Source organism: Candoia aspera, chromosome 8 (genome assembly GCF_035149785.1).
Source record: "Candoia aspera isolate rCanAsp1 chromosome 8, rCanAsp1.hap2, whole genome shotgun sequence".
Lineage (NCBI taxonomy): Eukaryota > Metazoa > Chordata > Lepidosauria > Squamata > Boidae > Candoia > Candoia aspera.
Window position 1 is genome coordinate 17363918 of NC_086160.1, and position 23338 is coordinate 17387255.

Sequence of the window (23338 nt, forward strand, 5' to 3'; positions counted from 1 at the left end):
AAATCACTTCCATATTGTTGCTGAGAAAACCAAAATTTCAAGCCAGATTCAAGAGTGTCGTTATTTTTTTATAAGCACAATAATGTTGATGGTAACAGTTAAAATAATGATATGGCCTGTCGTTGCTTTCCTTCAGGGTGTTGATGTTGTTGTTGTTGTTTTGACTTCCTGGTCTAGTCGGTAGCCCTGGATAGCAATGCTTCTGTCTCTTTTCTTACTGTGCATGCATCACATAATAGCAGAATGCATTTCTTGGCTGATTCCCCTCTGAGTACTAACCAGATCTCATCCTGCTTTGCATTTTGAGGTGGTGCTACTTGTGATCTGTTATTAGTGTTGCGTGTCTGAGTCATTTATCTTTCTCTGGAAGCCGCAGTGACACTGGGGGCTTTTCCATTTGGACCAAATGTATTATGGGCCCTCTTGCATTTCATATTTCTGCTGGAATTTAAACTCCAACCTTCCAAATTCAATATACTATATTACAGTTTGCCATACTTGGTTGTTGATTTGAAAAGCCCTTTATTGACTAGGTTGATTAGATTCTTTTGAGAATCTGATCTTCCCTCTGCATCTTACTGTAATTTACTTTCATTGGATTTCCCACCATCCAAAATTCTTATCTGACATCCTCTTAATACCTACAGTATGTGTATTTAAGAGTGGCTAAGGTGGTAAGGTAATACATCTGAGACTGGGCTATTGTCTCTGCAAACTCCATTTGTAGACTTTGTCTCTAATAGGGAGAAAAATCAGCTTTGGAAAGAAAGAATTAATTGATCTGTTCTCTCTGTGTTGGACAAACAAATTACTGGACAAGAACTGAGATCCATTTATAAAGCTATTTGATCCCCCTGTTGGCATTCTGTTAGGCACTTCCAGTGAGGCTTGGTCCTAGCTTCCTCTTCCTGTGGTTGCGAGGTTTTGAGTATTGTTGCAGAAGCAGAAATGAATTGCCACAGTGTTCCATGCAAGGCAGCCTTTGCAGTCATTGGAAAGAATGCCTGGCCTGCCCCCTCCCATTTTCCTTCATCTTGCTGAGTAAAGAGCAGATAACTGTCATGCATGCCACTATGGCAGGCCATCATGGCAGGGAGACAAGAGGCCTACAGTCTTTTACTGTTGGATTTGCTTACGTGAAACAGATCTGTTTTGCAGTGTGAAACTGAAGAGGGGCAGTGATTCTTACACTAGCTAGTAGTTAAGCCATGATTAATTGAGAAATGTCTGTGCTCATTGGATGGCAGTAACTGGTAAGCAATTATTGAGTGATACTTCTCCATTGTCTTCATTGCCGATCAAGTAGGAATACTGTATATCTACACGTCGAAAAATATTTTGTCACAGACGGTTGGAATAAACAAACGGGATTTGCATAATATGCTGATAGGTGGTTGGTCTTTGTAGGAAGTACCACAAACAGATAATACATAAGCAGGTTAGATCATGTTTGCAGATGCACAAGCAGTTTGCACTTTAGCTCAAAAGTTGCTAACTGCTTTGAAAATGCAGTTTGTATGGCTTTTAGAGCTAAATTAAAGTGGTCTGGTATTGTGGAATGGAGTTGATGAATATTTGCAGGGAAGTGAAAATGTAGTCTTAACTGTGAATGAAATTGCTAAAGGTATGTCAGTAGGTATGAATTGGTGTCATTTTGGTTCTTGTGGGAATCTATGGAAATAGGAATTCATAGATTGGTGATAATTGCATATTCTACTCCAGTGAATGGAGATAACGGAAGAACTGATGTTGAGTCTTGGGAATAACTGCAACTTTCTGAATGAATGTGATCTGGGAGGTAAAGTTACTCTGCTAGGGGTCACACATGCATGCATACATGAATGAATGAATTTATGGATGGGAATGAGAGGAGACGGTACAGAAAAAGTAACTGAGCTATTCAGAGACCCAGGAATGAATGAGAATGGTGACTGTTTGGTGATTGTCTGCTTAGAAAAAAAAAGTATTTTTCTTTCAAATTTGTGGTTTAAGCGTAAGTATGCATGACAGTATAATAACAAATCTAAAAGCCATGATTCAGTTAATTGTTTATGATGAAAGATGTGAGAGGATTAATATAAGGAGACAAGAGTACTTAGAACTTCCCAATATGAGGCACACCATTTCCTGATAGTGTTAGTGGAAAGAGGAACATAAAAGATAGGAAAGAAGGAACAGAAATGAGAGTGAAAGCAGGACCACTCCATATGGGAAGGTATGAACCCTGTACAAAAACATTAGATGAGAGATTGTTCTCTCAATGAATGCGTGGAAATGGAAAGTGGGTGAAGGGAAAAAGGCTATGGAAATGCTTGAATTATAAAATAGGATGCTAGATGGAATGATGAAGTGAAAGGGTCTGTGGATAAGAAAAAATGCATATAAGAAAATGATTGCTGCAAAAAAAGGTGGAAAGAAAGATATTATACACAGTGTAAAGAGAAATATAGTCAAAGAGAAAAAGGGATAGTGAATATTAAAAGAGACAGAGGAAAAACTGTTTTGGAATTGGTGAAGATGTTAAACAAGGAGCCGCTAACAGAGTGAATGGAACTGACAATAAAAGTGATTAAATTATTTGGAATTCTACTGAAATGCTGAAAGGAGTTTAGAGATCTATATAAGAATGATAATGATATGTCAAGGCATCACATAAAGGCATAGTGCTTTTTTGTGCTGGATAGATTTTGATCAGTTTGGGTTGAAAGAAATAGTGAGTAGGATAAAAATATTGGGACAGCCAAGAAAATACACTTGGCCCATACTTGTTAAAACTGTTATTCCTTACTCATCTTTAAAGAGATCTAACAAATTAAATGTGCCTAAGTCTGAAACCTTCTTTAAAAATCAGTGGAGATTAACAAATCACTAATCATATCATTTTGTTTTTGGCAGGTGGTACACAGCCATCCATTTTTCCACCAGAATCTCGTTTGGTTGTGAATAGCGGGCAAGAACTTAAGCTGACATGTACTGATAATAGCCCGGTGAGCTGGGACTTTTACAGTGCTGACCCATCAGTGAAGCTAAAGACGTTCAAAAATAAGGAATTGCGTGTTGTTAAAGCAGGACCTACTGACACAGGAACCTATATATGCAAGAACAAAAAAAACTTGAACAGCTCCATTTATGTTTTTGTTAAAGGTAATTTATTTTCATTCATTTTCTTTCCCTTTCTTAATCCCAAGAAGGCATCCTCTAAAATGTACCAGATATGAAGGCTAGGTTCAGGTTCACATTTATACTGATCCCATTAATACCTACAGTGTGTTTTTCCACATCCTAAGAAAGCAGCATGTCAAATAAAATACTTTTGAGCTACTATCTGTAGCTCTTCCTCATAAAGTAAGCAGAATATCTGAATAAATGCTTAGCTGTGCATCAGGGGTGTCCTCAGGGCATGGTCAAAAAAGCCAAGACATGGCCATGACAGTGTGATCAAAATTCCACCTCTTTCTTATGCATATTACATGAAAATAAAAAGCAGGCAGAGCTTCGATTGCACAGTTGTTCTAGCTAGTATGGTCATAGCAGTCCAATCCATTTGGGCAGCACCAGGTTGGGAAAGATAGCCATTACTTCTAGTGGAAGCTCCATCCTCCAAAAGCAAGATAAATGCCTTCTTGCACAGTTGCATACATTGGCAAAATGTTGATTTAAGATGGTATCAGTTTCAAGGTGCTGTGTGGAGGAAAGTATTTTTGTATGTGAATATCTGTAACATAATCAACAGTATCTCTTTCTGGATATTGAAGGCAGATAACATGGAAAATTGTAGAGTGACAATGAATATTTATTTTAAATATTCTTCTAACCAAGAGTCTTCCTCACTCCATTCAGGATCATGAGAAGAGCGGTTTAATTCTTTTTGCTCTACACCATGGCCCTAATAAAAATATCTTCTCTTTCTGAAACTGCCGTTTGACACTGGAGATGGCCCAGAGATGTAAACAGTAGCAAGTGTGAGTCAGTTTTTAAATCAAAATCTGCCATCTCAGATAAGACTTTCACTACCTCACAAGTCAGCCTTGTTTTTAATTTTTCAAAGATTCTTAGAGAAAGATTACAGCCCATCAGACAAGCCCACACCTTAAATGAGACTAGCGGTGTCTATTGCAAGCTATGATGATTTCAAAACAGCAATATGAGCAACGTGACACCATCACCATCATCAAGTCATGTGAATTATGCACTTGTGTCATTTTGTACATTACAAAATGACATGGGCACAAACCATTTGTATCATCACTAACCCCTCCACCCACAAACACTTACAAATAAGACACAGAAGAGATTCTGATGATTCTGCAATTTATTTATTGATTCTGCAAATTTATACAGCCACCCATCTTAATCAAAGAACTGTAGGCAGCTAACAAAGGTATAAAAACAAAATCAGACATATACAAACAATACAAAGAACAATAAAAGATGCCAGGTAAAATGCTGGATTCCTCAATCAAAATGCACAAACAAACTGTATTCCACTGATATCCTGATTCTAAAGCCTGAGAGAAGAGCTAGGTTTTTAAGGCCTTCCAAAATGCCAACAAAGTCAGGGCCATCCAAATTCTCAGAGGGCTCTGTAGGGCAGGTGTATTGACACAGAAGGCATACCTCCTGGGTCCCATAAGATTACACTGTTTCAGGAAGGGACCTGGAGCATATTTACCCTGCCAAATCTGGTAGGTGGTGTTATCTCAAATAGCAACAAAATGGACTGATATATTAGGTAGGAAGAACATGAGCCAGTAACCCATTTATTCTGAAATAAGGAACTCCTATTTAGGACACATCCCTGCAAGGGAAGTTATTGACATTGATCACCCATCCTTTCTCTGTCAACGATGTCGAAAGGTGTTATTTGACCCAAGTTAAATTTCAGGACTGAGTCCTGGGATCTGTTTGTTTGTTTACTTGAGCACCTCAATGATGCCATGAGCTAAACCGTGAAGGGCCACCCAAGACGGGAAGGTCATGACAGAGAAGTCAGACTAAATGCGATCCCTGGGGAAGGTAATGGCAACCCACCCCAGTATTCTTGCCGTGAAAACTAAATGGATCAGTACAACCAGAGAGATGTCGGTATACCATCGGAAGATGAGACCCCCAGGTCGGAAGATGGTCAAAATGCTACTGGGGAGGAACAGAGGATGAGTTCAACTAGCCCCAGACGTGATGACGCAGCTAGCTCAAAGCCGAAAGGACGGCTAGCGGCCGACGGTGCTGGTGGTGAGGTGACGGACTTGTCCGTGGGAGAGCTGGGGGTGTTGACGACCGACAGGAAGCTCTGGCGTGGGCTGGTCCATGAAGTCACGAAGAGTCGGAAGCGACTAAACGAATAAACAACAACAACAAAACCCATCTTAAAACCTAACTCTGGATGGCTCACAACAATAATAAAGACCCAACCTATAAATCACAAACCAAAAAACACAACTGAAACCTGCTGCCTCAGTCATCCCTTGGGATGCCCCAACAACCAACCCCGAACTTCCTCACTCTACCTCAGCACCTGGGTAAAAAGCCAGGTGTTGATGGCCTTCCAGATGGGGGCCTTCTGGATCACCAGGGAAGAGGGTGTCCCTTAAGGTAGGGGCACCCATGGAACAGTGCCACTAGATGCCCACTGTAGAAATGCATCTGAGTAGCATGTCTTCCCCTTGCTACTACATAGCTCCCATTTGTTATCATACTGGCATCCAGAAGGAACTAAGTCCATAATATTTTATTCTAAAATTGCCTTGAGCAGTGTGGCTCCAAAAAGATCCTGTTGAGACTCGTTCTTCTTGTTGACATTCAGACTGTATCTGTCTCCCTATACAGGCTTGGAAAGATGCCCCAGTGAGGCCAAAGGCTTTTGAGACTAGAATGAAATAAAAAATGAGAAGATCTGGAATATGGGTTTCTGATGAGTCCTCTGAGGCAGTGGGCAGCTGTTCTGTGGGCTTTTATAGTACTAAAGGGATTTTTGGAAGCATCAACAAAAGTAAATTCTGTGTTTTGCCAAAACATCCATAATCTTCTGCTGGCATAGTTTAACGATTGGTCCGCACATGTGTGCACTTTTACAGTTCTTCAACAGCCAGTAATCGGCTTTTGAATGAATGAACAGATTGCACTGAAAAAAAATTGTTTTAGTGATATGAAATAATCTGGAACATTTATTAGTAGACTTCAATCTGATTTTTTTTTTTCTCATAAGTTAATACATCATTTAGCAGTTCCTGGGTATGAGAACCTGATGGTATTTTGCTTGAATATCCATATTTTCTGATACTGACATTTTTTTACCACTATTGGAAACTGCCCTTTGGCGATACTTGGGTATAGCATTCAGCTGATTGAATAATTAAAACATAGGAAAAACCATTGTCTGTGGTGCTGAGTCTAGAAGGCTGTTAACAGTCAAACAAATGTATGAGTGTGAGAATCTTATTAACAGAAGTTCTAGATTCCATTTTTTTACTATTTAACAATATTTCTATACTGCTTTTCCACAAATCATGTGCAAATTAGATTAAAAAGTATAAAGTATCAGTAAGCACACATACATGTCCCACCTCGCCACCCCAGGCAAACCAACAAACCAACAAATAAATAATAAAGGCAATTACAAGAGATCTCAGCACTTTGTTGAAAACCTGAGGCTGTGGGTTGGGAAGAGAGTGGTTTGTCAGATAGAATACAACTTTGTTGCCAATTAAGAAATTCTATTAATGCTCTGCTCAATTAAGGAGGGATTAAACATCTGTGAAATGGAAAAATCTATTCATAGCAATGTACAGAAATGTGAATTTTATTGTGTAGGCTACATTTCTAACCAAAGTCTAAACCGACAGAAGGGAATTGAACCTTGTTGGGAATGTTTAGCCTATTTCCTGCCACCACCTTTAGAGCATGCAGACAAATTGGGATGATTTAAAAAGTGGAAGCAAAATGATTAATTGCTTGTGCTTGGGCGTGTGTATCAGAACCAAACCATTTAATCTGTGATGCTGTCCCAGTAGTAGTTCAAGACGGCCCATTGATTTCTAGGAGAGGAAAGATACAGTTCTAGTATTGCTTCTGATCTTGAGTTGGCATAGCATGAGCAACAACCTAAGACACCCTCTGCTTAAAACGTTTATTTCTGTTGAAATTCAAAAGCTGAAATCATAGTCATTAATAGATTCTTTTCACTTAGTGGGAATTCTTCTCAGACCTTGGACAAGCAGTCATTCAATTTCTCCCATTTTGCTAAAGCAGACAGATTTCTGGTCGGAGAACTGAGAGCCCTTGTCAGACCCCAAAGATAACACTGCTCAGGCATTAGAGTTAACATAAGGATGTGGGCAGCAGGGATAAGCCTGATCCACTGAAAGTGACACAGATGAGGTTCACCTTCAAAGCCATCTTTGCTTTCAGCTTTCTGCGTCAGGACCTGGACGCACATGGAATGGCACTATCACGACGGGGGGCTCTTGTGTACGTCCTGCTTCTGGCGGACATCATTGCTGAAAGTGAGGATGCTTTTGAAAATCAAAGATGGCCAGTTCAAGTTAGTGGGATGGTTCATCTTCACTAGTCCCATGGTGACTTTTAATCCTTTGTCTAATGTCTGAATAGGACTTAAAATTGATTGTGGCCAAGAGATTTGCATGAGATCTTTCTGTCATTACACTTTCAGACTTAAGACTAGGGATTAGCTGGCTGACTTGTAAGACAATGCACAGTGGTATTCTACTAGGTCTTTCTGCTTTGTTAGAATGAAGAAAGCAGTATGGCAGCATCATCCTAAAGCACCACCCTTTGGGGCAGGCTGTGACATTGGGGAAGAAAAGGGGCGGGGTTCGCATCACCACATTATAGTGCTGTTTGTATCATTCTCCCCTACATGCTGGCAAATATGCATGGCATACATACATAAGCCCTCTGTAATATTAAGAGAAGGAAAATTTTAGGATCAGACAGAACCATGGAATCTTCTGGTTCTGAGCAAAACATGAATCAGCAACTACAGCCTGTTACTGAGATCAGAGAACCAGGAAATTATCACAGAGGTGGAATTGGAGTATCCTCACCTACAATTCCCATAATTCTCAGCCAGCCTGCTCATTGGTTGTAATTGAGTACACTGGGAGGCATTGGGTTGGAGAAGATGTTCAGAGCCTTCTTCCTAAATATCGTATCAACCTCTTTATCTTCTCCAACTTAATGCTTCCAGGTGTGCTCAACTACGACACAAATATGAATGAGCACACAGTTATGGGAATTGTAGGGGAGAATGCCCTTAAATATCTTGTAGATTTTTCCCCAAACACTGCATGTTTACACTATGCTTGTTATATATTGGTGACAGAATAAGAAAAGGCATGCTCTGACACTTTTCCCCCCCCCCCAATTTTTCAATTAGAAAAGGAAGGATTTTAACTAGGATTAACAACTGGTTGAGGATTGTGTATGTGTATGTGTGCAAAGGTTTGAATTGCCTATATATTTTTTACGTAAAAAAGGCACTTCAGCACTGTTGTAATAGTTAGACTTAACAAATGCATGTCCCATTAGCACTGCCGAAACAAGTGGGATTCACATTTGCACAATTTATAGAACTCTGGCTTTCAGAGTGCTAAAAGATAATCAGATCTAACCTTAAAGCAGCACCTGGCAGGCTGTTACTTCTTCAGAACTAAAGAATGGTTGGTATGGTGCTTTGTGATCTCAATATAAATGAAGATGCTGTACAGGAAAGGTAGCTCCAGAGCGTTCAAACTGCAAGTGGTACAGTAGATAAGATAGCAATTATCAGTAAGCAATGATTTAGTTCACCTTAAGCTATTTTTCCTTGTTCTATAGCTATTCCCTCCATGATCACCCCAACTAGAATCCTCCATTCTGTGCTCCTTCTCATGTTGGTACCCTCTCATTTGTTCATTCAGCTGTCCTCCATTTCTCACCAATATTACCACCAATCCAAGTCCCTCCTCCCTCTCTCCCTTCACTTGTCCAGGAAAATTTTGATGCATTCTAGAAGCAAAGTCTGCCCTTGGAAGCTTTCAGTAATTGGCTGAAATAAATTATACAGCTGGTCCCCGGTTTAAGAACAAGTTCAATTCCTAAGTCTGTCCTTAAGTTGAATTTGTATGTAAGTCGGAACAGTTATTTAGCATCTATTAGCCAAATGTCTGTCTTAGTATATAGTATACATTTTACCTTTCTTATGCATAGAAAACACTTAAGAAACATTTCCAAATACACCAAAACATCTTACACATAATAATACACAAAGTAGTATTGTGTTTTTAACTTGAAACATTGTACTTAATTCAAATTTTTAGTTTAATAGTTTTGTGGCAGTCCATTCTTAACTAGGAGTCTTACGTAAACCAAGATGTGCTTAAACCAGGGACTTGCTGTATAGCAAAAGAGATCATTTCCCAAATTGGTTTGAACCATAATACATCTAGGCATTTTTTAGACTGCTTTCCACCTAGGTTGCTTATTGCATTTAGTGGTTTTTTTCCCTGTGTTTTTGAGGAGTCACTCTATGACGGTTTCCCACATCCTTGGGACTCAACTCCAAGAATGTCCACACTGCATGGCTAAGAGAAAGCGGCAAGACTTGCTGGATGAAAGGAGTGGGTAGTTGGATGTAGCATTGTTAGCTATATTCTTCTAAATTTTAGAAGCTATCTTTGTTAAAACATTTACTTTCCTAATTGCTCCTCATTTGCCAAAGATAATGTCTGTATTTCATGCTTGATTTTATTGTAAACCGCCCAGAGTCCCTCTTTTGGGGTAGATGGGCAGTGGCTAAATTTGATTGATTGGTTGATTGATTAATTAATAAATACATACATACATACATACATAAGCAAGCTAGCTAGCTAGCTAGCTTAGTTATCTCTTCCTTGGAACTGTTTCTCTAGGGGAGATCTTTTCTGCAAGACCACAAAGTCAATGAAGAATTTCCAGAAAATTCTCACGTCATTTCACTGATTCTCCATATGGATGAAATGTTAAATATGTGCATATAAAAATGTTGCTTCTAATGCAACTATCACCGCATGATGGAAGAACATGAAAATGTACAAAAAAACACGTGGATCCATGTTAGATTTTATTTTTCAAGATGTCATATGAATCTAGACATGGCTCATTACATTTTTGCAGGAATTACTCTGATTTAATGTCTATTTTTTTTTTATTACAGATCCAAAGGTTCTGTTCTTTCATAAGACCACAATATTTGGAAGGGAAGACAGTGATGCTCTTATTGTGTGCCCAGTGACAGATCCAGATGTTACAAATTTCACTTTGAAAAGATGTCATTTCAAACCTCTGCCTGCAAATATGACATTAGTCCCTGATCCTCAGAAAGGAATCACCATAAAAAATGTACAGAGATCATTTCTAGGTTGTTACTGGTGTGTGGCACAACAAGATGGAGTTGAAAAAAAGTCAAAAGATATAACACTTATTGTGAGAGCAGGTAAAAATATATTTTTCTGAACTTAAATATCTATTATAGTCATATTAATAACTACATAGGTACAATCTCTTTTCTTGTACAGCATGGCAAACTATATCTACAGGTAGTCCTCACTTAATGACCATTAATTTAGTGATAATTAAGACCTACGACGGTGCTGGAAAAAAAATGACTTACAACCAGTGCTCACACTTATGACTGTCACAGCCTCCCCATGGTCACCTGATCACAATTTGGGTGCTTGGCAACTGGTTCGCAATGATGACCATCGCAGCATCCCATGGTCATGCGATCATCATTTTCTACCTTCCCGGCCAGCTTCTGACAAGCAAAATCATTGGGGAACCACGTGGTTTGCTTAATGACTGCAGTGATTTGCTTAATGACCGCTGCAAAAAAGGTAAAATTGGGTCAGATTCACTTAATGACTACTTTGCTTAGCAACCGAAATTCTAGTCCCAATTATGGTCATTAACCAAGGACTATCTGTAGTTTATATAAAGGTAAGAGAATTAGGAAATTATTTCATGCTAATGGATATTCTCAGATTCCATCAATGGATGTCAAGGTTGTGAATAATAGCCATATAAAATGGCAGTAGAAGAAGTTTTTTAACTGGCCTTCAATCTTTGCAAGATTAAATACAGGATAGGGTTATCTGTGTATGTTACGTAGTGCCAATAAATGTTTTTATACTTCTACTTGAATGAAAGTACGACTGTGATATGTTCTGATATTTAAAACACTGTTAGCCAATCTGATACTTTATTGGAAGATTAGGAACTGTTGATTCCAACCCCATTTCTCTTTTTTTAAATAAGAATTTTATTAAGTTTCAAGCAAAGATAAAAGCTACAGAAAAAAAAACTACAAAGGAAACACAAGAGAAAATTTTTTCAAAATTACAAAAAGAGGTGACTTCCGACTTTTAACAGCAAGGATATACAACAGTATTCCATAATCAATCCCTTACTCTGTATTAAACCAAAATCACATTATTTCTATAAATCATTCCATTGGCACATTATAAAAACCACTAAATACAGTTGCTCCCTCCCCTTAATATATATGTGTGTGTGTGTGTGTGTGTGTATATAAACACACACCTCCTAATTAACTTCCCCCCAAAGATAACATTTATTTAATTATTTCCTTCCTACTACTACTCTATTCATTCCTGTCTACTATAATAAAGATCAAACTAAAAAACATATAAATTGTCTGCCATTGTACTTAATAATAAACAATTTTAATAATCTTAATGATATTAAACCCAAAACCAGACATTTATTATTTTTTATTATACCTTAATCATCTTAATCCAAATGGTTAAAGGTAAATGAAATCAGCCAAACCCTAAAAGCAATCCAGATAAATATTCTTAAACCCTTATCCCACTCCAAAATTAACCAGTGTATTTACATATCCCCACAATGCGTACAACGCTTTTTTCTTTAAAGCATCAAACGGCCCAACTGCCCCCCTCAGAAACTCCCAACTTCTCTTCAGGAGACCTCCCATACATAATAACCCCTTCTTTTCCATGGTGTTCCATCAGAAGATCAACTTCACTTGTGGCTTGCAACTAGACCTCTCCCTTTAATTTCTTCAGTTTGACTATCCAATCTTCATCCAGCATTTCAACCGAAGTCCTGATCTCACTCTTAGACATTTCTGTCTCTGTTAAATTCCTCACTTTCATCCATGACCTCTCCAACCAGATGACACATTTTAGACCTCATGTTGTCCATGAGGATGCCTTGCATAAAAACTTGGTAGGAATCAGAAAGAATCTGTTTAAAATCTTGTTGGAAGTCAGAGAAAGTCTGTTTAGAATCCTCCATGTCTCAAGCAGTAGACTATGGTGCCCCCTAAGAGCTTAACCAGCAAAAGTCAAAGAGGTGAAAGAATTCCGAAATGTGTTTACATAAGTGAAAGTGAGATAGCAGACAGTTCTCCAGGGAAAGTGGAAGCAGAAAACTGAAAGTTCGAAACAGCTGATTCAATGTGTAGGAAAATGCTAATATCTTCAAATTTAGTACAAAAATAATAACAGGGAGACAATTATTTACTCTCAATCCTCCTTAATATTTGGATGGAAAACAAAGTCCAAAAAAAGAATTTTTAAAAAAATTGACCCCAAAACTAACGATAAGCACCAAGAGAACCCATTTCTGCTTGCTGTAAAAAGCCTCGCTTAGGGTACACGTACTTAAAAGAAATATAAATTGGGTGATTTTGAAATGGGGTGGCCTGTCCTAGTGTCCCTTTAAGGCTATAGCGTGGCTTGGAAAATGGTGATGTCCCAGCCTCCCGGATGCTCTTACCAGTCAAATGCGAACATTGTTTGTGATCTTCTGGCTGCAAGCAGCCATCCTCAGGATGGATGGGGTGATTCCAAGTGTTTTCCTTTTTCTAGAAAAACACTCCTGGGCTTCAGGAAAAACCTGTCTGAGCCCGAAAAAACTGCTGCATTGTCAGTTCTGCCCACTGAGCCCGCGGGCATAGCTGTTCAGTCCACCATGTCCCCACCGGAAGTGATTTCAACCCCTTTTCTGAAGGCTTTGCATATAATGAAAATAATGTGCATCTGAATTGTTTTTCAGTTCACAAATCCCTGCCATCCATCACCTTATCCAAAACGAACCAGCTTCTCAAAGAAGGTGAAGAATTTGAAGTTACATGTACAATCAGGGATATAGATAGCACTCTGCAAGCTTATTGGATTTTTCAAGGCAATGCGGTGAGTTCAGTATACCCTGTAAGTCTTTACCAATGTACTTGAAAGAACATTGAAAAATAACACAGGAACACATCTGAGATGTATACATTAGCTGTGATAAAGTAATATTCATGCTAAGCATTATTTGCTAGAGTAATAGCAGTGACAAATCTTGAATGGAAGTGAAAGAACAGCTGCAGAAAGAAAAAGTAATACAGTAGTGGGAAGTAAGAAATTGAAAAAGAATTTTTGGCACAATGAAGAAACAAAAGAGGATGTGGATGAGAAAAAGATGCATATTAGAAAACAATTGCTGCAGTAAATGATGAGAAAATATAATGTGTATACAGAGCACAAAGATAGTTGCAAAGAATGTAGGGAATGGTCAGGATTAAAAGAGGCAGAGAAAATGCAGAGAAGTTTTGATTGAAATTAATAGTTTTGGAAACAGGAGTCTCTGGCATAAATATATAAGTGATAAAATGATTTTGAATGAAACAAATGAAGTGCTGGAAGAAATATGTTAGAAATGTTTATGTAATGTTAGTGATATGTCAAAGAGTAGAATTGAAATATTTATTTATTTATCATTCAAATTTAATTACCGCCCATCTCCCCCAAAAGAGGGACTCTGGGCGGTTTACAATAAAATCAAACTCCAATCAGAAATGTTAAAATCTCATAAAACCAGACCCATTACAATTATTATAAAATGCAATAAATACATGTAAAATCCAAGAGGGTGTAAAATTCCAAGCTGGTGGGAGGGCCTCTAGGGTGCGAGCCACCCCCAAGAATGGTTACCCACTTTCCCGCCCCAGGCGAGATGGCAGAACCAAGTCTTCAGGGCCTTCCGGAAGGTCAGGAGTGAAGGGGCCTGCCTCACCTCCAGGGGCAAGATGTTCCAGAGGGGGCCCGTTTCCTGGACCCCGCCAGATGAAATTCTCTTACAGACGGGGTCCGTAACATGCCCTCTCTGGATGATCGGGTGGGGCAGGCCGATGTAATGGGAATGAGACGGTCCCTCAGGTAACCTGGCCCCATGCCATGTAGGGCTTTAAAGGTGATAACCAACACCTTAAATTGGACCCGGAAGCAAACTGGCACCTAGTGCAGCTCATGCAGCAAAGGTGTTATATGTGCCAACCTAGGCACCAAAAATGGCCTGCGCAGCTGCATTCTGGACCCGCTGAAGCTTCTGGATACTCTTCAAGGGTAGCCCCATGTAGGGCTCATTGCAGTAGTCTATATGGGAGATGACCAGGGCGTGAGTGACTGTTCGGAGGGCTTCCCGTTTCAGGAACGGGCGTAACTGGCGCACAACCCGAAGTCATCTCCCATATAGACTACTGCAAAGGACCTCCTGGCCACGACTGCTACCTGCTCTTCGAGCAGGAGTCTTGAGTCCAGGAGAACCCCCAGATTACGCACTGAGTCTGTCTGGGGCAGTGCGACCCCATCCAGAACTAAAGATGACAATTTCCCGGAAGGCGAGGCACCATCAATCCACAGCCACTCCGTCTTACCAGCGTTCAGCTGAAGCCTGTTGTTCCCCATCCAGGCCCCCACAGCCTCCAGGCACCTGGAGAGGGCAGTCACTGCATCACTTACCTCACCTGGGATGGAGATGTATAATTGGGTATCATCGGCATACTGATGACACCTCATCCCGTGGTGACGGATGATCTCACCCAGTGGTTTCATGTAGATGTTAAATAAGAGAGGAGAGAGAACTGAACCCTGCGGCACACCACAGTAGAGGGGTCGAGCATCGGATCTCTCCTCTCCTATCACCACTGATTGGGATTGGCCCTGGAGGAAGGAGGTGAACCAGCGCAGAACTGCGCCGCCCACCCCCAACTCCCTGAGCCGTTCCAAAAGGATACCATGGTCGATGGTATCAAAAGCCGCTTAGAGGTGAAGGAGAGCAAGGATGGATGCACTGCCTCCATCCTGCTCCCGCCAGAGATCATCCATAAGTGTGACCAATGCAGTTTCTGTCCCATATCCTGGCCTGAAACCTGACTGAAAGGGGTCCAGATAATCCGTTTCATTCAGAATCCTCTGGAGTTGCAATGCCACCACCTTCTCAACCACCTTCCCCAAAAAGGGGAGGTGGGAGACTGGATGAAAATTGTCCAGCACAGTTGGGTCCAGCGATGGCTTCTTGAGGAGGGGGTGCACCAGTGCCTCCTCAAGGTGCACCACTCCCTCACTCAAGGATGTATTTACCATTGCTTGGACCCAACCACATGTCACCTCCCGAGCTGCCTTCACCAGCCAGGAGGGGCATGGATCTAACTGACAGGTGGTTCCATTCACAATCTGGAGAATCCTGTCCACTTCCTCGGGTCCAACAGGATCAAACTGCTCCCAGATAACAAGGCTAAAACGTTCCCTCGGCATCTCCTCAGACTCTGCTTCACGCATGGAGTCCAACTTAGAACGGATCTCAGTGATTTTATCCTGCAGATGCTCAGGAAACTCTTCTGCATGGCCCTGTAGGTGGGTCACTGGGCCCACCTTCCCCAAAAGGGTATGTGTGATCTTAAACAGGGCCGTCGGATGGCAATCTGCGGATGCAATAAGAGCAGAGAAATACTGCCATTTCTCCACTCTTACCACCACAAGGTAGGCCTTAATAGTGGCTCTAGCTTGTGTTCGGTCGGATTCGGTCCTTGTCTTCCTCCAGTGGCGCTCTAGACGTCTCTTATGCCTCTTCAAAACCCTCAGCTCCTCCGTGAACCACGGGGAGTGTCAGGTTGGATGAGGCAAGAGAGACCGCACAGGCACGATCCTGTCCAAGGCCCCGGCCACCTCCCTATTCCAGGCAGCAGCCAGGGCCTCCACTGGACCGTGCAGCAGATCCTCGGGTATAACCCCCAGCTCCCTCTGAAACCTCACTGGGTCCATCAGTTGCCGGGGGCGGCCCAATTGAATGCTATAAATGCTATAAATGTTGGCATTCAAGAAAAAAATGATTAAAATGTCCTAAACACAGAGAACGTTGAAAAATAGTAAGGGTGCAGGTGGAGATGGTATAACTGGAGAAGTATTAAAATTGGGTGTAGTTTACTCATAGAGTGGCTACGACTTGTTTAATGCATATGTGCAGGTAACGGCTCTGGGTGATGACTGGAAGAATGTTGTTTTTGTTTCCCTATATTAAGGGAAAGATAGCAAGAGTGAATTCAAAAACTATAGCAGGATAACTTCCTTAAGTGTGCCTGGGACAGTGTTTCGTAGAATTATGATTGAAAGAGTACAAGAAAATGAAAATGAGGGTATGTCATATCCCACACACTGTGTTATGTATTTATGGATAAGGAGTTTATGGATAAGGATTGTTTGCGGCAACATTCCAGCTGTCTTGGGGTGGATGTTTGTAGATTAATGTCATGTTGTAAACCCAAAAGATAAATGGTGGAAAAGTAGAACAAGGAGATGAATTTGTGTACCTTGGTAAAACAAACACCAAAAATGGGAAAATAAATACAGAATGATAGAATGTTTACTGAAATGGGGGAAAGGGTACAGAAATTTTAAGATATGCGCATCCTGGCAAGTATGTGGTCAGTTTCAAGGAATGAATCTTGACATTCATTAGAGGGCATTCTGTCCATTTGCTGTATATGGAAGTGAGAGTTGGGTATGTCAGGAGAAACAAACACTGTGTGCAGTAAAACAAGAATAAATAAGGTCAAAAATGAATAAATATTCATTTTTGGATGAAATATTTTTGGATTCATTTAATGGATGAAAATTGGATACAGAACTGAGTGACCAGTATGAAAGAAGTATGTTGAAAATATATGGAGAATAATTGAGGATTTAATTCCAAAGCAAATTTGTGAAGGAAGAGCAAACGCGTCAAAAGGAAGATTGAGAAAGTTGTGGCCGGCTGGAGCTGATAAGATCCTCAAAAAAATATGAGAAGTTTAAAAAACAAAAGGCAGCGTATGAAGTGGTGCATGGAGCATAATGGAAGCAAGAATGATTTGCAAAGTGAACAAAGTTTGGAGAAGTCCAATGAATGTTGTTGTAAAGTAGCTTTAGCTATGCTACCTCGTAGCTTTAATTTCATTGGCTTGCTGTTGCTTACATCTTTTAAGCACTTGGCATAATGTTGTTTATCCTGAAAAGGAATTTCAGGATGGGTATTCATACAGGTGAGAGCCAGTTTGGTGTAGTGGTTAAGGCACCAGGCTAGAAACTGGGAGACCGTAAGTTCTAGTCCCACCTTTGGCATGAAGCCTGCTGGGTGACCTTGGGCCAGTCACTTTCTCTCAGCCCCAGGAAGAAGGCAATGGCAAACCACTTCTGAAAAACCTTGACAAAGAAAACTGCAGGGACTTGCCCAGGTAGTCTCTGAAAATAAGACATGATTGAACAGATTAAAAAAAAATACATACAGGTAGGAATCTGGGTGGGGATAGGTAAGACAGACTTGGCCTTGATGGCTCTGGATTGTCCTTGTGGTAGGGCAGCTGAAACGTGTGTGTGTTTATGTGTATGTCTGTAGTTCTTAATGAAAAGATTTGGTTACCCAAGCCAAACTCAAATCAACCATGAGGCAAGTTTGAGTTGGCTCAGAAGGGAATAAGGCTGCTTGGCCTTTTGGCTAAGATATATATGTAAGGAGTCCAGTTCCAATATGGTACCTATGAAGGGCCTATTTTTGAATAAATATTAATAATAATAGCCATTCTTGTTCCTAAGTTAGACTGGATTTGAATTAGACTTGAATCACCTGTAGTTTAAAAATCTGTAGATAGTTAAACTTATCTGTATAGAAAAAATTCTCCCAAGGAGTCCAACTAACCTCGCTGAGTACAACCATTTCAGTCTTAATTGACAACTGTAATGGCAATGATTAAAATATATAATCAGCAGCTCATGTCAATAGAAAAAGACTGGTGCAGTGTTGCAATGCTGGAGAAATTATACAGCCTCAGGAAAATATGTCTTGGATAATATGTCCCTTGAGTCCTACAGGCCATTCTCCACTAATCCACTGGTGCTGGCATAATTCCTGTCTCTTAAGTGCTTATTTATTGACCAATCCAAGTCACCCATTCTGAAGGTAAAGCAGACCTCCGTAGTATGTGGTCCATACAGGGCCTACATCTGGGAGGTTTGAAACAGTTCCAATATAATTTTGAATATTTCATTCAAAAATCAGTTTTCAGTTGGGAGCTTCCTTTTAGCTTTGTTTAAAACTAAATTTGCTTTAGCACATGTTAATAAAAAGCTATCGGAATATTTGGCTAGAGTTGAAATTGACATTGTGTAAAAGAAGTAGCATGAAGGGGAGCAGCCTGCTAAATTGGAAATGATTAAAAAATGATCTTGACATCTAGAAGATACGTTCAGCACTAGGCTGGTAACATTCAGATTCTCTGCTGAATGCAGTTAGGAAGTCAAAAGCTTAGTTTCTAAATAGATATTCCAACTCAATAGGATCTTTCCTTCCTTGAACAGAACATTCTTCTTTTGTTACCTCCACAGTAGGGGCCATTGGCCAATGTTGACTTTTCAAAAAATCACAGTTGTTTGACAGCTCTGTTTTCTTGACCAGGAATCCCAATTTTAAGTCTGGAATTCCTTCAGTAGGAATTCCCTCAGTAGCATTGTAGAAGCTACTGGACTTCCTCTGTTCTTCTCTAATACCACTTACTACCAATTATAAGAAATCCACATACCAGTTTTAAGAAACAGACACCCCCCTTCCCCCATCTTATGATGACTTCCATGTTGCAAAGTTAATTTGGAAAGAACCTCATGATACTGAATGTTTTAAGAACAAATTTCATTCTGAGTATATTATCTGAAAAGGCCACCAGACATAAAAAATACAGAATCTAGTGCAAGGCAAGGAGAATAAGAACAGTTCTAAGACGGGCTTCGTCATTTTTTCTTCCTTCCTCCTCCCACCCCACCAAAGAGAGCTTTAAGGATATAGTTGTTTTCTATGGAAAGGTTCCAGTGACAGGTTTGTCATGACGGCTTATTATTCTGGTTTTAAGTTATGAATATTAATATGGTGAAGTTATAATTACATCTATTTTTAATTTATTTGAGAATGATGCTATGTACACTGTATCTTAGATGTTAATTTTCCCCTCCCTTGCCGACAGATTCTTTCCAGCAAAAGCAAGAATATGCGTGATTATGAATATGAACGAAAATTAACACTGAGCATCCGTTCAGTGGGAGTTAATGATTCTGGAGCATTCACGTGCCAAGGAACCAATGCTTTTGGAACAGCCAATGTCACTCTAACCTTGAAAGTAATAGGTAAATAGTAATATAGCAGGCATATGTAGTGCCATGGCTAAGGAAAAAGCTGTATACGTTGTTGGGATATATGTCACAGTATGTTTTTAACTCCACCCTCTCAGTTCCAGTTTTGCAATACAGATATATTTCTGTGTAAAAGCAAAGTCCATGTAAAAAGAACATATCCTTGAATTTGGGCATGTATGTAATCATACAGTAGTAATAGTCATATTTCCATGGTGCCATCATTGTAAATGGATCAGAACTCTTGTGACAGTGCCATTTACATACACATTCACCTGTGAAATTGTAAATAACTTGATCATATTGGGCAAGAGTAGGACTTCCAAATGTTTTCAGCTGCCATTGTTACAAACCTTTGCTGATGCTTGTGCTGAGGACTAGTGGAAATTCACATCCCAAATTTCTGAATATAGGTGATCCTATTTATCTTCTCATAGAACCAGTACCAAAGATCAGATCTTCATTGATAAGCCATCCTAAGAGCTTTTCAAGTTGAAAAATGGGATATAAACCATCTAGAGGAATAAATGCCTCCATGCTGAGTGTTAGTTGTTTGCTTCTACTTACACAGTTGCGTGAGTTATATGTAACTGTGTGCATAATAATTCAGAATGGAATTGCATAGTTTTCATGTATGTAAAAAGTGTCCTGTTTAAATCATAAGAAAGACAGGCTAGTTCCTCAGCAGTTGGAATGTGAGGATTTGTGGATGGTGCAATTCCAAAGGATGGGTTAATTGTCTTAGTTTATATTTTGATAGCAGGATCCCAACATCATGCAATTCTTTCAGATGAAATCTGTTCTGGAGGATGTAAAGTACAAATTGGGATCGAAGACAAAGCTGCATGTAAAAGATGCCTCTATCCTTTAACAGTAATGCTTCTACTGTCAGTGAAGAAGCCAACTATGTGCTTTGTTACAGTCATACTGGTGCCATATTGCAGAACTGGACTAGGCCCAAACATCATGGAAACATGTACAATGGGAATGACATGCCCCCCATTCATTGCAGAGCTACTGAAACGTGCTCTTAGCTGTACCTATCTGAAGAATTTGAAGTCCATAAAGAATGTATTCCTTTAGCTGAAGTCCCTTTGAAGGCCACATCAGTACTTCTAGAATGATGTGACGTTTAGCAATTGCCTTCTCATTTGTCTTTGCCCTTAGCTTTAACATTACCTTCATGTGGTGTGAAAATCCATGCTATTGCTAGCCTCATGGATTTGCCAAAAACAGGCTTAGCAGACCAAAAAAAGAGAGTCTGATTGTAATCCATAAATGCATCTCATTAGTCTACTGGCAGAATAGGACTCTGGGTGGTGGGTCTGTATTTTGCCATGTTACATATTTTTTTCCACCAGATATACCCTGTTGTATGATACTGCACGAAGATTCAAAGTGTACTTTCCTTTTATAGAAAGAAGGCCAGCCTTGAATGGGACACTGTAAACATAGAATAAATTGTTGGTATAGACACAGAGGTACAGTGAGGTTTATTTACTGTCCCAGGCTTTGGCATTCAAATTACATTGTGTAAAGTAGTACCTGTAATTGTGTTAGAAATGTACTGTGTCTTCTGTGAAATTCTGAAAGTTTGCTATTATTTATCTGATCCTGGGATGCAGTCAGGAAGGTCTTCATCTCAAATCCACCTTGAGATGAATGTGAGCTGTGTCAGAACAATAGGTTATGTGAAGAAATTCCTGCTGGGGGTTTGTTTATGAATCTGTTAATGTTTATAACATTGTGTTTCCACAACAAAAGAAGGTGCTCTGTGACATAGGAACTAGATTTAAAATAGAGATAGTTTTATTTTTTTTAAAAAACTAGTTCAGAGGAGCCCAGCCTGAGGGTCCAAAACAGCATGTGGTCCCATGGGGCCCAGAGTCTCTCTAAAAGTTGTCATTAAATTGTGTTTTTTAATGTGACTGAAGGGGAATATCTAAAACACCTGGAAATAAATCTTGCTAGTAATATTTAAATGGAAATTAAATTACATATACTTTTTAGGTTGTGCAGAGAATCAGATTTGAAAGGCAAAATGCGATTAGGAGCATGTGGTGGGTTGCACATAGCCCCAGTCATGAATGCCTGAAAGTAGCTGTTCCTTTTCCTGGGCTCATGTGGCTGCCTTCTGCAATGGAGGTGTGATTCCAGGAAAAGATATGTTTGGTCTAGGTCAGCCTTTCTCAATTTTTTGACCCTGGAGGAACCCTTGAAATAGTTATCAGCCTCAGGGAACCCCTGCACATTCAGGCTCAAATATAGGCCAGAAGTTACAAAATTATTATATTCGTTTCATGGGTAGGCTTGTATATAGGCATTAACAGTGTTCTTAAACAAAAAATAAAGAATGAAACTTAGCTCTTTAATGTGAAGTTGCCCAAATTTGAAATACTTTTTAAAATAAACTCTGATCTCCTAGGGAACCCCTAGTGACCTCTTGTGGAACCCTAGGGTTCCACGGAACTCTGGTTGGGAAACCTGGTCTAGGTGTTCCCAACAGATGCTATATGTGCATCTAATCACATTTTGTCCTTCAAATCCAGACCTTGCCACATCCCCAGTAGTTTTTGTTTTGGTTCTGCCTTCTCTTTGAAGCATGACTATTGACACATCGCTCAAAAAACTCATGTGATCCTTGAATAATAATAAAAAAGTAATAGAAACAAGATGATACTGGCTAAAGGACAAGGCTACAGGTGCTTAGTAGTCATGTGGGTGCAGTATACTACCTCCAGTATCAGATGTTGCTGAGGTCCAATTTTTTGAGAAGACAAAAGAGAAGAGGCTATAAATGTATGGTGGCCACTGTGAAAAAGTATTTTTCTCATGTACTTTCAGAATGGCAAGCATATGAAATAAGCCTCATCTGGTAATTGAGCAGAGAGGAACCTGTGGGAGAAGCTTCTCCTTATATTATACTGGATTGGCCCAAAGAGTTCATTTTAGTGTGAAAGATTTGGTTTCCAGAGCTCACTAAAAAGCTTGATCCATTGTGTCTTGCACACCCTTTGCCAGGAGCCATCAGAGGTGCTTACACTCTGCTGTTTATTAACATGCTTTCCTGAAAAGCCAGGAAAGCACCCAGAGTGCTAGATTGCTGTGACACGTAGTACTTTTTAAATATTAAAATTACCATAAGTGCTAAACTGATTAGGAGCATATTCATGTACTGTAATTAGCAGGAGTATTCTGAACATGTCTTTATCTGTAATTGGCAAAAAGGGTTTTTTCCCCTACTTGCTCTGCTGCTTATATGCTATTATTTTACATAGGAAATGAATAAAATCTAGATGTCATCTTACAGAATTTCTTGAGGATGGAGATATTCCATCAGACTGAATTCGTTATCAGCGGTAAATATTACAGGCACATTTACAGAAATACAAAGGAATGCCTCATTGTTAAAAACCTTCTTTGGTTTCTTTTTTCCTGGGAGAAATTCAGGATGTTAATTTTTACCATTAAAGCCCTAAAGTTGTCTATTTTATGCTGATCCCCTTGAATGTAGATCAGCCTGTGAGCTTTAACTCTGCAGTCTTCAAAGATAAGTGTGGTAGCTAAAACAAGGAGATACTTTCAGAGTGATTGTTCCAATCTTTATAATGTTTTTATTTATTTTTATTTTATTTTATTTTATTAAATTTCTCTGCCGCCCATCTCGTACATGACAACTCTGGGCGGCTTACAAAGAATTAAAATAAATATAAAAGCATATAAATAAAAATATAAATATTGAATATAAAATATAAATTTCAAAATGGGAAATAAGATCTTATCCTGGCACTCTCACAGGGCCAACCACCCCCATGCATGGCTGTCACCCCTCCCATCCCAGG

General features: G+C 39.7%; 1 protein-coding gene across 1 annotated transcript in view; it reads left to right on the forward strand.

Annotated features, from left to right (window-relative positions):
• The window catches only part of KIT (KIT proto-oncogene, receptor tyrosine kinase), an 88334-nt gene that overhangs the window by 27285 nt on the left and 37711 nt on the right, over positions 1–23338 (forward strand). The window contains exons 2-5 of the mRNA XM_063310103.1: positions 2896–3144; positions 10193–10471; positions 13078–13214; positions 19331–19490. Coding sequence (XP_063166173.1) covers positions 2896–3144; positions 10193–10471; positions 13078–13214; positions 19331–19490 — 825 coding nt within the window. The remainder of the gene's footprint in view (positions 1–2895; positions 3145–10192; positions 10472–13077; positions 13215–19330; positions 19491–23338) is intronic.